This window comes from Heteronotia binoei, chromosome 6, assembly GCF_032191835.1.
Source record: "Heteronotia binoei isolate CCM8104 ecotype False Entrance Well chromosome 6, APGP_CSIRO_Hbin_v1, whole genome shotgun sequence".
Lineage (NCBI taxonomy): Eukaryota > Metazoa > Chordata > Lepidosauria > Squamata > Gekkonidae > Heteronotia > Heteronotia binoei.
In genome coordinates, this window is record NC_083228.1 from 143233916 (window position 1) to 143248054 (window position 14139).

The 14139-nt window shown below is 52.8% G+C and overlaps 1 protein-coding gene across 1 annotated transcript in view; it reads right to left on the minus strand.

Annotated features, from left to right (window-relative positions):
* The window catches only part of TNK2 (tyrosine kinase non receptor 2), a 110361-nt gene that overhangs the window by 45122 nt on the left and 51100 nt on the right, over positions 1 to 14139 (minus strand). Inside the window, 4 exon segments of the mRNA XM_060242846.1 lie at positions 4521 to 4615; positions 6556 to 6702; positions 8865 to 8991; positions 12644 to 12921. Coding sequence (XP_060098829.1) covers positions 4521 to 4615; positions 6556 to 6702; positions 8865 to 8991; positions 12644 to 12921 — 647 coding nt within the window.

Sequence of the window (14139 nt, forward strand, 5' to 3'; positions counted from 1 at the left end):
TGAAGACATTGGATTTATATCCCGCCCTCCACTCCAAAGAGTCTCAGAGCGGCTCACAATCTCCTTTCCCTTCCTCCCCCACAACAGACACCCTGTGAGGTAGATGAAGATATTGGATTTATATCCCACCCTCCACTCCGAAGAGCCTCAGAGTGGCCTACAATCTCCTTTACCTTCCTCCCCCACAACAGACACCCTGTGAGGTGGATGAGGCTAAGAGAGCTCTTACAGCAGCTGCCCTTTCAAGGACAACCTCTGCCAGAGCTCTGGCTGACACAAGGCCATTCCAGCAGGTGCAAGTGGAGGAGTGGGGAATCAAACCCGGCTCTCCCAGATAAGAGTCCGCACACTTAACCACTACACCAAACTGGCTCTATGGAGCCGAGGTCCATCAGCAGCTATTAGCACTCTGTCTGGGGCAGTGATGCTCTGTATTCCTGGTGCTTGGGGGGCAAGAGTGGGAGGGCTTCTGGAGTTCTGGACCTGTTGGTGGACCTCCTAATGGCACTTGGGTTTTGGCCACGGAGTGACACAGAATGTTGGTCTGGATGGGCCATTGGCCTGATCCAACATGGCTTCTCTTATGTTCTTAACATGTAACAGGCTGGACACAACATGTCAGACTCCTAATTTTACCAAGAATGCAAGAGGAGCTTTGCTGGATCAGACCAGTGAGGGTCCATCTAGCCCAACATCCTGCCTCACACAGAGGCCAACCAGTTCCTTTGGAGGGCCAACAACAGGGCAGAGAGGCTGAGGCCTTCATAAGAACATCAGAGGAGCCCTGTGCCCCCCTCCCCAAGCACCCAGAATACAGAGCATCCCTGCCCCAGACAGAGAGTTCCAATGATAAATTGTGGCTAATAGCCACTGATGGACCTCTGCTCCAGATGCTTATCCAATATCCTCTTGAAGCTGGTTGTGCTTGTAGCCACCGCCACCTCCTGTGGCAGTGAATCCCATGTGTTAATCACCCTTTGGGTGAAGAAGGACTTAGAATCATAGAGTTGGAAGGGACCTCCAGGGTCATCTAGTCCAACCCCCTGCACAATGCAGGAAACTCAGAGATACCTCCCCCTAAATTCACAGGATCTTCATCGCTGTCAGATGGTCATCTAGCCTCTGCTTAAAAACCTCCAAGGAAGGAGAGCCCACCACCTCCCGAGGAAGCCTGTTCCACTGAGGCACCGCTCTAACGACCAGGAAGTTCTTCCTAATGTTGAGCCGAAAACTCTTTTGATTTAATTTCAACCCACTGGTTCTGGTCCTACCTTCCAGGGCCACAGAAAGCAATTCCACATCCTCCTCTATAGGACAGCCCTTCGAATACTTGAAGACGGTGATCCTATCACCTCTCCTTTTATCCGTTCTAACCCGACTGCTCAGCCATTTCATTGAGTGCCCACGAGTTCTCGTATTGTGAGAAAGGGAGAAAAGGACTTCTTTCTCTACTTTCTCCATCCCGTGCACAATCTTGTCAACCTCTCTCGTGTCACCCCTCAGTTGACGTTTCTCCGAGCTCAAGAGCCCCGAGCGTTTTAACCTTTCTTCATAGGGAAAGTGTTCCAACCCTTGAATCATTCTAGTTGCTCTTTTCTGCACTTCTTCCGAGGCTATTAATATCTTTGCTGAGGTGCGGTGACCAGAATTGTACACAGCACTCCCAATGAGAAAGGCAGGACATTAAACGAATCCAATAGATTACATTAAAAAGTTCAGCGGCCCAACGCTGAGGAATTTCTTTCGGGGGGAAAGGCTGGCCAGGTGCGTGTCGGAAATGCCTTTCCAGGTAGCAGCCTGGACGGTGTCGGGGCTGGACGAGACACCCTTGGGGTATCCCTTCTGCCTACCCGTTAGCAGACAGCCTCCCTTCCTCTGGGGTTAAGAAAGAAATCCCCAGACACACGAGGCCGTCTCCCTTGCCGGCGTGCCAATCAGATAAGCGTGGGTGGCAGGGAGCGGCCCCTGGGGTGGGGGAAACGAGTCTCCACTGCTGGGAGCTCTTTACGGGCACATGAGCCAGGGCAGGAAGTGAGTCAGAGTGGGGAGAGCCCCGGAAAAGAGAAAGGCAGCTCCCAACCAGAAATCAGCTCAGGCAGGGGCTTGACCTCTATCGAGGCCCCTTTGGCTATGAGGCAGGTCGAAAGATCTCAGGTGAAGTGCCGCCAGGTGCCCCGACTGATAGAAGGAACCTGAAATGGCACCAAGGGATTGCATCGAATCAGTCACTCCTTCCAAGGAACTGAGGGCAGGAAATACAGATGGCTTGCCCTGGCGAGAAGAGAACCATCTGATCTACAAAGAGGTCCATTTAAGAACATAAACGAAGCCGTACTGGATCCAGTCCAGCGCTCTGTATTACACAGTGGCCAAAACCCAGGTGCCATCAGGAGGTCCACCAGCAGGGCCAGAACTCCAGAAGCCCTCCCACTGTGCCCCCTCTCCAAGCACCAAGAAGACAGAGCATCACTGCCCCAGAGATAAGAACATAAGAGAAGCCATGTTGGACCAGGCCAGTGGTCCATCCAGTCTCCCACTCTGTAGCACACCATGGCTAAAACCCAGGTGCCATCAGGAAGTCCACCAGTGGGGCCAGAACTACAGAAGCCCTCCCACTGTGCCCCCTCCCCAAGCACCAAGAAGACAGAGCATCACTGCCTCAGACATGATAAGACCATAAGAGAAGCCATGTTGGATCAGATCAGTGGCCCATCCAGTCCAGCGCTCTGTATTACACAGTGGCCAAAACCCAGGTGCCATCAGGAGGTCCACCAGCAGGGCCAGAACTACAGAAGCCCTCCCACCCTTGCCCCCCAAACACCAAGAATACAGAGCATCACTGCCCTAGACAAGAACAAAAGAGAAGCCATGTTGGGTCAGGCTAGTGGCCCCTCCAGTCCAACACTCTGTGTCACACAATGGCCAAAAATCCAGGGACCATCAGGAGGTCCATCAGTGGGACCAGAACTCCAGAAGCCCTCCCAGCCTTGCCCCCCAAACACCAAGAATACAGAGCATCACTGCCCCACACATAAGAACATAAGAGAAGCCATATTGGATCAGGCCAATGGCCCATGTCACAAAGTAGCCAAAACCCAGGGGCCATCAAGAGGTCCACCAGTGGGACCAGAACTCTGGAAGCCCTCCCACCCTTGCCCCCCACCAAGCACCAAGAATACAGAGCATCACATAAGAACATAAGAAAAGCCCTGTTGGATCAGGCCAGTGGCCCATCCAGTCCAACACTCTGTGTCACAAAGTGGCCAAAACCCAAGTGCCATCAGGAGATCCACCTGCAGGGCCAGAACTCAAGAAGCCCTCCCACAGTTGCCCCCCCCCCAACCACCAAGAATACAGAGCATCACTGCCCCAGACAGAGAGTTCCATCTAGAACTTGTGGCTAGTAGCCACTGATGGACCTCTGCTCCAGATTTTTCTTCAATCCCCTCATTAAGCTGTCTCTTCTTGTAGCTGCCACCACTTCAGAGGTTAGTGAATTCAATGTGTTAAAAGTGTTGTTGTTCTTGCCTGGGAAATTAAGACCTCAGGGAGAGGACCTCCCCGTCCTAACTCTTGCCAGGAAGCTCATCTGGCGGGCACACAAGACAGGGTCTTTTCGGTGGCAGCCCCAGGATACTGAAACAACCTTCCCAGGGAAGCGCACCTGGCCTCCTGCCTTTCAATCTTTAGGAGACAGCTGAAAGACATCGGATTAATACAGTCCTAAATTATGGTGTTATGTACTCCTTGAGCGCTTTCATCAGCGCTGCCTTCGCACCATCCTCAACATCCACTGGAGTGACTTTGTGACCAACACTGAAGTCCTCAAGTGGGCGGAGGTTACAAGCATCGAGGCACTGCTGTTGAAGACGCAGCTGTGCTGGGCAGGGCATATTTCTAGGATGGAAAACCACCGCCTTCCCAAGATTGCCCTGTATGGCGAACTCTCCACCGGCCATCGAAATAGAGGGGCACCAAAGAAGAGGTACAAGGACTCCTTGAAGAAATCCCTTGGCACCTGTCACATCAACCATCACCAGTGGTCTGACCTAGCCTCAGATCGCAAAGCATGGAGGCACACCATCCACCAGGCTGTCTCTTCCTTTGAGAACACACGCATAGCTGGTCTTGAGGACAAAAGGAGATTGAAGAAGAATCGCACTGCTACAGCACCAACCCCAAATCAGACTTTTCCCTGCAGCCACTGTGGCCGGACCTGCCTGTCCCGCATTGGTCTTGTCAGCCACCAGCGAGCCTGCAGCAGACGTGGACTACTGCACCCTTCTTAAATCTTCGTTCGCGAAGTCAAGCCGAGAGAGAGATGTACTTCTATGCACTCTGGTGTATTTTATTTCTATGGTCAGCTGCCCTGAGCTCTGTAAATGACGGCTAATCAACACACCTCTCTATAGATATGAAGCAGAAGCTGAGGAGGAGGAAAAAGAGGAAGAGGAGGAAGGTGGGGGCCCCCCCCACGCATGCACAGTCGAACGTCGGGCCCGGCCCTCCCCACACGATACCTGCCCTCGATGACGGTGATGATGTCGCTCATCTGGATGAGGAGCTTATCCGGCTCTTCGAAGTCCTGCAGGGCTCGCATGTCCGTGGGCTGAGCCTGGAGGGGCAATGAGGAGATGGTGAAGGGCTGCCCCACTGGGAAGGGGAAAGCAAAAACTCACGGCTATCTGCTGCCAACGCTCCTACGTCGAAGTCAAACGTGAAATGTTACTATTCCCATAACCAAAAGGCAGTACAACGCACACGCGGCTGCAATCGCGCTCTGACCCGAACAAAACAGTCTCTTTAAAAAGTGCGAGTCTCTTTTGTGTTCTTAAAGAGCTAGCGCTCAAATCCTCTTGTTGTCGAATGCGATGTAAACGATGAAGGAATGTTGAAACTGGACACCACGTTCCAGAGGTCCCAACACTGGAAATCCACAAACGGCAACGGTAGACTGGTAAAAGCTCACCGTTTCCCAGAATGCTTCCTCAGGCAATACTATAATATTGGGACAAGTGATGCAATCACAATACTTGTTCGAGTCACACCTGTAGTGCTGGCGCTTCCGGTTTACCGTTGCTGTTTGTGGACTTCCAATTTTGGGACCTTTGGAACACGGCGTCCAGTTTCAACATTCCTTCATCGTTTACGTCGCATTCGACAACAAGAGGATTCGAGCGCTAGCTCTTTAAGAACGCAAAGAGACGCGCACTTTTTAAAGAGACTGTTTTGTTCGGGTCGGAGCGTGATTGCAACCGTGTGTGCATTGTACTGCCTTTTGGTTACTGGAATAGTAACATTTCAATATATTAGTGTTTGCAGTAGATAGCCATGAGGTTTTGCTTTTGTTTTCAGTATATATATGGCTTCCTCTTTTGTGTTTGCTTGTCTCCACTGGGAAGGGGGCAGAAGCTTGAGAGCTGGTGTAGCATAGTGGTTGGCACTGGTCGTTTCTCCATTTACCACACTTGTCCTGCCCTTTCTTCAGAAGAAGAAGTTCTCCTCTCCCTCCCCCACCCCCCGCCGCACACAACAGACACCCTGTGAGGCGGGCGGGGCTGAGAGAGCTCTGACAGAAGCTGCCCTTTCAAGGATGGTTCATACAACATAGCTTGTCTAAAATCGAAAATTACATCCCCCACCCCCCGCCGCACACAACAGACACCCTGTGAGGCGGGCGGGGCTGAGAGAGCTCTGACAGAAGCTGCCCTTTCAAGGATGGTTCATACAACATAGCTTGTCTAAAATCGAAAATTACATCAAGCTGCCCTTTCTGGGACAGCTCTGCGAGAGCTCTGGCTGACCCAAGGCCATTCCAGCAGCTGCAATTGAAGGAGTGGGGAATCAGATGGGGTTCTGCCAGATAAGAGTCTGCGAACTTAACCAAAGTAAAGTGCACAATTGTACATTGTACGTGGCACGGACTGTTAAAGCTGCAGAATTGCAGTACTAAGCTCTGCTCACGACCTGAGTTTGATCCCCGGTGGAAGCTGGGTTTTCAGGTAGCTGGCTTGAGGTTGACTCAGCCTTCCATCCTTCCGAGGTCGGTAAAATGAGGACCCAGCTTGCTGGGGGAAAAGTGCAGATGACTGGGGAAGGCAATGGCAAACCGTCCCGTAAAAAGTCTGCTGTGAAAACGTTGTGAAAGCAACGGCACCCCAGAGTCGGAAATGACTGATGCTTGCACAGGGGACCTTTCGTTCCTTTCCTTACTCTGAATCTCAGTCTCTCAAAGCAGCTCACAGTCTCCTTTACCTTCCTCCCCCACAACAGACACCCTGTGAGGTAGGTGGAGCTGAGAGCTCTGACAGAAGCTTCCCTTTCAAGGACAACTCCTGCAAGGCTGACCCAAGGCCATTACAGCAGCTGCAAGTAGAGGAGTGGGGAATCAAACCCCGTTCTCCTAGATAAGAGTCCGTGCACTTCACCACCACACCAAGCTAAAGGACAGCCGTAATTGTAGAGCTGCAGGGATGGAAGGCCCTTGCAAACAAGAAGCTGCACAATCTGAAGGCTTGTGCCAATCTGAAGACAAGGCTCTGCAGGGCCCCGTACCTCCAAGAGGAAGTCACGCAAGGCTACGAAGGTCGGCCGGTCTTCCGGTTTGTGTGCCCAGCACTGCAACATGACGTTGTAGATGTCCTGGGGGCAGTCCTCTGGCCGTGTCAGCCGCTCCCCTTCCTTGTCGATCTTGTGCAAAATCTGGGGAAAGAAAGCAGTGCCCAGGAGGGCAGGACGAGAATGATCCCCTAACCAGGCCAGGAGCAAAGGGAGGGAGGGAGGGAGGGAGGGAGGGAGGGAGGGAGGAAGGAAGGAAGGAAGGAAGGAAGGAAGGAAGGAAGGAAGGAAGGAAGGAAGGAAGGAAGGAAGGAAGGAAGGAAGGAAGGAAGGAAGGAAGGAAGGAAGGAAGGAAGGAAGGGAGGGAGGGAGGGAGGGAGGGAGGGAGGAGGGAGGGAGGAAGTAAGGAACAGAGAGAGGGAAGAAAGCAAGGGAGGGAGGGAGGAAGCAAAGGGAGGGAGGGAGGGAGGGAGGAAGGAAGGAAAGGAAGGAGGGAGGGAGGAACAGAGAGAGGTAGGAAAGCAAGGAAGGGAGGAAGGAAGTAAGGAAGGAAGGAGGGAGGGAGGGAGGAAGGAACAGAGAGAGGTAGGAAACAAGGGAGGGAGGAAAGCAAGGAAGGAAGGAGGGAGGGAGGAAAGGTGGGAGGAAGGAGGGAGGAAGGACGAGAGGAAGAAAGGTGGGTGGGAGGGAGGGAGGGAGGAAGGAAGGGAGGAAGGAGGGAGGGAGGAACAGAGAGAGGTAGGAAAGCAAGGAAGGGAGGAAGGGAGTAAGGAACAGAGAGAGGGAGGAAAGCAAGGGAGGGAGGGAGGAAGCAAAGGGAGGGAGGGAGGAAAGGTGGGAGGAAGGACGAGAGGAAGAAAGGCGGGAGGAGGGAGGGAGGAAGGAAGGAAGGAAGGAAGGAGGGGGGAAGGAACAGAGAGAGGTAGGAAAGCAAGGAAGGGAGGGAGGGAGGAAGGAAGTAAGGAACAGAGAGAGGGAGGAAAGCAAGGGAGGGAGGGAGGAAGCAAAGGGAGGGAGGGAGGAAGGGAGGGAGGGAGGGAGGAAAGCAAGGGAGGGAGAGAGGAAAGCAAGGGAGGGAGGGAGGAAGCAAAGGGAGGGAGGGAGGAAGGAAGGAAGGAAGGAAGGAAAGAAGGAGGAAAACAAGGAAGAAAGCAAGGAAGGAAGGAGGGAGGGAGGAAAGGTGGGAGGAAGGACGAGAGGAAGAAAGGCGGGAGGAGGGAGGGAGGGAGGGAGGGAGGGAGGAAGGAAGGAAGGAAGGAAGGAAGGAAGGAAGGAAGGAAGGAAGGAAGGAAGGAAGGAAGGAAGGAAGGAGGGAGGGAGGAAGGAACAGAGAGAGGTAGGAAAGCAAGGAGGGGAGGGAGGGAGGAAGGAAGTAAGGAGCAGAGAGAGGGAGGAAAGCAAGGGAGGGAGGGAGGAAGCAAAGGGAGGGAGGGAGGAAGCAAAGGAAGGGAGGGAGGGAGGGAGAAAGCAAAGGAAGGGAGGGAGGGAAGAAGAAAGGAAGGAAGGAAGGAAGGAAGGAAGGAAGGAAGGAAGGAAGGAAGGAAGGAAGGAAGGAAGGAAGGAAGGAAGGAAGGAAGGAAGGAAGGAAGGAAGGAGGGAGGGAGGGAGGAAGGAGGGAGGGAGGAAAGCAAGGGAGGGAGGAAAGCAAGGGAGGGAGGAAGGAAGGAGGAGGGAGGAAGGAAGGAACGGAATGAAGGGAAGGGAAAAAGCAAGAAAGGGAGGGAGGGAAGGAGGGAGGAAGGGAGCATAGGAAGGGAGGGAGGGAGGAAGGAAGGAAGGAACGGAGGAAGGGGGGAAAGCAAGGAAGGGTGGGAAGGAAGGAGGGAGGGAAGAAGTAAGGAACAGGGAGGGAGGAAAACAAGGAAAGGAGGGAGGGAGGAAAGCAAGCAAGGGAGGGAGGGAGGAAGCAAAGGAAGGGAGGGAGGGAGGAGGGAGGAGGAAGAAAGGAACGGAGGGAGGGAGGGAGGAAGGAAGGAATGGAGGGAGGAAAGCAAGGGAGGGAGGAAGCAAAGGAAGGGAGGGGGGAAGGGAGGGAGGAAGGTGGGAGGATGGAAGGAAGGAAGGAAGGAGGGAGGAAAACAAGGAAGGGAGGGAGGGAGGAAGGAAGGGAGGGAGGAAGGAAGGGAGGGAGGGAGTAAGCAAAGGAAGGAAGGAAGGAAGGAAGGAAGGGAGGGAGGGAGGGAGGGAGGAAGTAAAAGAAGGGAGGGAGGAAGGGAGGGAGGAGGGATGATGGAAGGAAGGAAGGAGGAGGGAGGGAGGAAACAAAGGAAGGAAGGAGGGAGGGAGGGAGATTTCTACAACTGTACCTGACTGCCATTCAGGCCAACCCAGGGCTCCTGTCCGTACGTGAACATCTCCCAAAGTGTCACTCCAAACATCCAGGTGTCGCTGGCGTGTGAGAAGGTGCGGGTTTTTAGACTCTCAGGAGCACACCTGATCAGGGGAATTGGGGAGGTGGGGAGGGGGAGAGAGAAAGGTGCGCAAGGATTATTTACCAGACCAAACCCAAATGCCGCCCGGGAGAAAGTCCTGGTTTAATTATTTCATTGATACCCCACCATTCACGGCTTTTTTTTGGTAGAAAAGCCCCGCAGGAACTCATTTACATGTTAGGCCACACCCCTTGACATCACCATTGTGAAAACACCCAGCAAGAACTCATTGAATATTAGGCCACACCCACTGACATCACCATTGTTCCACACAGGGCTTTTCTGGTAGAAAAAGCACAGCAGGAACTCGTTTGCATATTAGGCCACACCCAGTGACATCACCATTGGTGCACGCAGGGCTTTTCTGGTAGAAAAAGCACAGCAGGAACTCATTTGCATATTAGGCCACACCCACTGACAACAACAACAACAACAACATTTTATTTGTATCCCGCCCTCTCCGCCGGAGCAGGCTCAGGGCGGCTAACAGCACTGACAGCACCATTGATGCACACGGGGCTTTTCTGGTAGAAAAAGCACAGCAGGAACTCGTTCGCATATTAGGCCACACCCCCTGACATCACCATTGGTGCACACGGGGCTTTTCTGGTAGAGAAAGCACAGCAGGAACTCATTTGCATATCAGGCCACACCCCCTGGTGCCGAGGTTAATGGAACTGCATTCCAGTCACTCCAAACATCCAGGTGTCACTCCAAACATCCAGGTAATTGCATTAGGGGAGGGACGGTGGCTCAGTGTTAGAGCATCTGCTTGGGAAGCAGAAGGTCCCAGGTTCAATCCCCGGCATCTCCAAAAAACGGTCCAGGCAAAGAGGTGTGAAAAACCTCAGCTTGAGACCCTGGAGAGCTGCTGCCAGTCTGAGAAGACAAGACTGACTTTGATGGACCAAGGGTCTGATTCAGTAAAAGGCAGCTTCATATGTGGGTTCCTGCTCAAAAAAAGCCCTGGGGCATTTAAGGATAATGTTGTGTACTTTGTGGGAGGCAGTGGACTGAAGTGGAAAACCACTAAAATAAAGACATGAGGGATGTGTGTCACTGTTCTCTTGTTCTGCCTCCAAGGTCCCAGCGTCACTGGTTCTTGGGAGCCACAATGGATACCCTGCTGCCCCTTAGAGGCAGCTTCACATACTGCAGAAAGCTATATCAGAAAAAATATCCCTACACTCTTCTGCCAGGCCCTGGGCCCAGGCAATGTACCCTCTAAGCTGCAGAGTCTTGCGAGCAAAAATTCTAATTTCTGAGCGACTGGCATTACACTTGTGAGCTCCTGCAGAAATTAGTGTGCTCTTTGGGGACATCCTTCCCGAGCGTGTGAGCTGGAGGCTAAAAATCTGTGAGCTGGCTCACGCTAACTCAATTTAGAGGGAACGCTGCTGATGACCGACACTCAACTGGGGGCCTGGAAGATATTCAAAGAGCTGGCTGAATAAAGTCTGCCCCTGTTCTCCCAACTGGGTATTTCATAAGAACATAAGAGAAGCCCTGTTGGATCAGGCCAATGGCCCATCCAGTCCAACACTCTGTGTCACATAAGAACATAAGAGAAGCCATGCTGGATCAGGCCAGTGGCCCCTCCAGTCCAACACTCTGTGTCACATAAGAACATAAGAGAAGCCATGTTGGATCAGGCCAGTGGCCCCTCCAGTCCAACACTCTGTGTCACATAAGAACAGAAGAGAAGCCATGTTGGATCAGGCCAATGGCCCCTCCAGTCCAACACTCTGTGTCACATAAGAACAGAAGAGAAGCCATGTTGGATCAGGCCAGTGGCCCATCCAGTCCAACACTGTGTCACATAAGAACATAAGAGAAGCCATGCTGGATCAGGCCAGTGGCCCCTCCAGTCCAACACTCTGTGTCACATAAGAACATAAGAGAAGCCATGTTGGATCAGGCCAGTGGCCCCTCCAGTCCAACACTCTGTGTCACATAAGAACAGAAGAGAAGCCATGTTGGATCAGGCCAATGGCCCCTCCAGTCCAACACTCTGTGTCACATAAGAACAGAAGAGAAGCCATGTTGGATCAGGCCAATGGCCCCTCCAGTCCAACACTCTGTGTCACATAAGAACATAAGAGAAGCCCTGTTGGATCAGGCCAGTGGCCCCTCCAGTCCAACACTCTGTGTCACATAAGAACAGAAGAGAAGCCATGTTGGATCAGGCCAATGGCCCCTCCAGTCCAACACTCTGTGTCACATAAGAACATAAGAGAAGCCATGTTGGATCAGGCCAATGGCCCATCCAGTCCAACACTCTGTGTCACATAAGAACAGAAGAGAAGCCATGTTGGATCAGGCCAGTGGCCCCTCCAGTCCAACACTCTGTGTCACATAAGAACATAAGAGAAGCCATGTTGGATCAGGCCAATGGCCCATCCAGTCCAACACTCTGTGTCACATAAGAACATAAGAGAAGCCATGTTGGATCAGGCCAGTGGCCCCTCCAGTCCAACACTCTGTGTCACATAAGAACAGAAGAGAAGCCATGTTGGATCAGGCCAATGGCCCCTCCAGTCCAACACTCTGTGTCACATAAGAACATAAGAGAAGCCATGTTGGATCAGGCCAGTGGTCCATCCAGTCCGACACTCTGTGTCACATAAGAACATAAGAGAAGCCATGTTGGATCAGGCCAGTGGCCCCTCCAGTCCAACACTCTGTGTCACATAAGAACAGAAGTGAAGCCATGTTGGATCAGGCCAGTGGCCCCTCCTGTCCAACACTCTGGGTCACATAAGAACATAAGAGAAACCATGTTGGATCAGGCCAATGGCCCCTCCAGTCCAACACTCTGTGTCACATAAGAACATAAGAGAAGCCATGTTGGCTCAGGCCAATGGCCCATCCATTCCAACACTCTGAGTCATATAAGAGAAGCCATGTTGGATCAAGCCAATGGCCCATCCAGTCCAACACTCTGCGTCACATAAGAACATAAGAGAAGTGATGCTGGATCAAGCCAATGGCTCCTCCAGTCCAACACTCTGTGTCACGCAGCGGCCAACACCAAGGTGCCATCAGGAGGTTCTCCAGTGGGGCCAAGACACTAGAGGCCCTCCCACTGTTGCCCCCCCAAAGCACCAAGACAGAGCATCACTGCCCCAGACAGAGAGTTCCATCTATACCCTGTGGCTAACAGCCGCTGATGGACCGCTGCTCCATATGCTTATCCAGTCCCCTCTTGAAGCTGTCTATGCTTGTTGCCGCCACCACGCCGTGTGGCAGTGAATTACATAGGTCAGGGATGGCCAACGGTAGCTCTCCAGATGTTTTTTGCCTACAACTCCCATCCGCCCCAGCCATTGGCCATGCTGGCTGGGGCAGATGGGAGTTGTAGGCCAAGAACATCTGGAGAGCTACCGTCGGCCACCCCTGCCATACGTTAATCACCCTTTGGGTGAAGAAGGACTTCCTTTTACCCGTTCTAACCCAACTGCTCAGAAGTTTCATTTTAAGGAAGTCTCCCATCCAAGCACTAACCACAGTCAATCTTGCTTAGCTTCTGAGATATGACAAGATTGGGCTTGCCTGGGCGACCCAGGTCGGGGTACTACTTTTTTTTTAATGATAGGCTGCAGCTCTCCGGGGCTTCAGGTTACAGGTGGGGGAGGGGGATTCAGCCTGCTCACCAGGCGAAAGGCACCTTGCGGTGCTCCTGCATGACGTAGTGGTCGTCGTTCTTGGGCAAGGCCCTCATGAGCCCGAAGTCCCCGATCTTGACCAGGTCGTTGGAGGCCAAGAGGATGTTGCGGGCGGCCAGGTCGCGGTGGATGAAGCGCTTGGACTCCAAGTAGGCCATGCCCCGGGAGATCTGGATGGCATAGTGGCAGAGCGTGGAGATCAGGAAGTGGCCCTGGTTCTTGCGCATCCGGTCTAGCAGGGAGCCCAGCGGGGCCAGCTCTGTCACCTGGGAGATGGGAAAGAAGGAGGTTTCATCAGAAGGACATGAGAGAAGCCATGTTGGATCAGGACAATGGCCCATCCAGCCAACACTCTGCGTCACATAAGAACAGAAAAGAAGCCATGTTGGATCAGGCCAATGGCCCATCCAGGCCAACACTCTGTGTCACATAAGAACAGAAAAGAAGCCATGTTGGATCAGGCCAATGGCCCATCCAGTCCAACACTCTGTGTCCCATAAGAACAGAAGAGAAGCCATGTTGGATCAGGCCAATGGCCCATCGAGTCCAACACTCTGTGTCACATAAGAACAGAAAAGAAGCCATGTTGGATCAGGCCAGTGGCCCCTCCAGTCCAACACTCTATGTCACATAAGAACAGAAAAGAAGCCATGTTGGATCAGGCCAATGGCCCATCCAGGCCAACACTCCCTGTCACATAAGAACAGAAAAGAAGCCATGTTGGATCAGGCCAATCGCCCATCCAGGCCAACACTCTGTGTCCCATAAGAACAGAAGAGAAGCCATGTTGGATCAGGCCAGTGGCCCCTCCAGTCCAACACTCTGTGTCCCATAAGAACAGAAGAGAAGCCATGTTGGATCAGGCCAGTGCCCCTCCAGTCCAACACTCTATGTCACATAAGAACAGAAAAGAAACCATGTTGGATCAGGCCAATGGCCCATCCAGGCCAACACTCCCTGTCACATAAGAACAGAAAAGAAGCCATGTTGGATCAGGCCAATGGCCCATCCAGGCCAACACTCTGTGTCCCATAAGAACAGAAGAGAAGCCATGTTGGATCAGGCCAATGGCCCATCCAGGCCAACACTCTGTGTCCCATAAGAACAGAAGAGAAGCCATGTTGGATCAGGCCAATGACCCATCCAGGCCAACACTCTGTGTCACACAGTGGCCAAAAGACCCAGGTACCATCAGGAGGTCAATTAGTGGGGCCAGGACACTAGAAGCCCTCCTGCTGTTGCCCCCAAGCACCAAGAATAAGAGCATCACTTGCCCCAAACAGAGAGTTCTAACAATACGCTGTGGCTAATAGCCACTGATGGCCCTCTGCACTATAAGAACATAAGAGAAGCCATGTTGGATCAGGCCAATGGGCCATCCAGGCCAACACTTTGTACAAACAGTGGCCAAAAAAACCCAGGTGCCATCAGGAGGTCCAGCAGTAGGGCCAGAAGCCCTTCCATTGTGCCCCCCCCCAAGCACC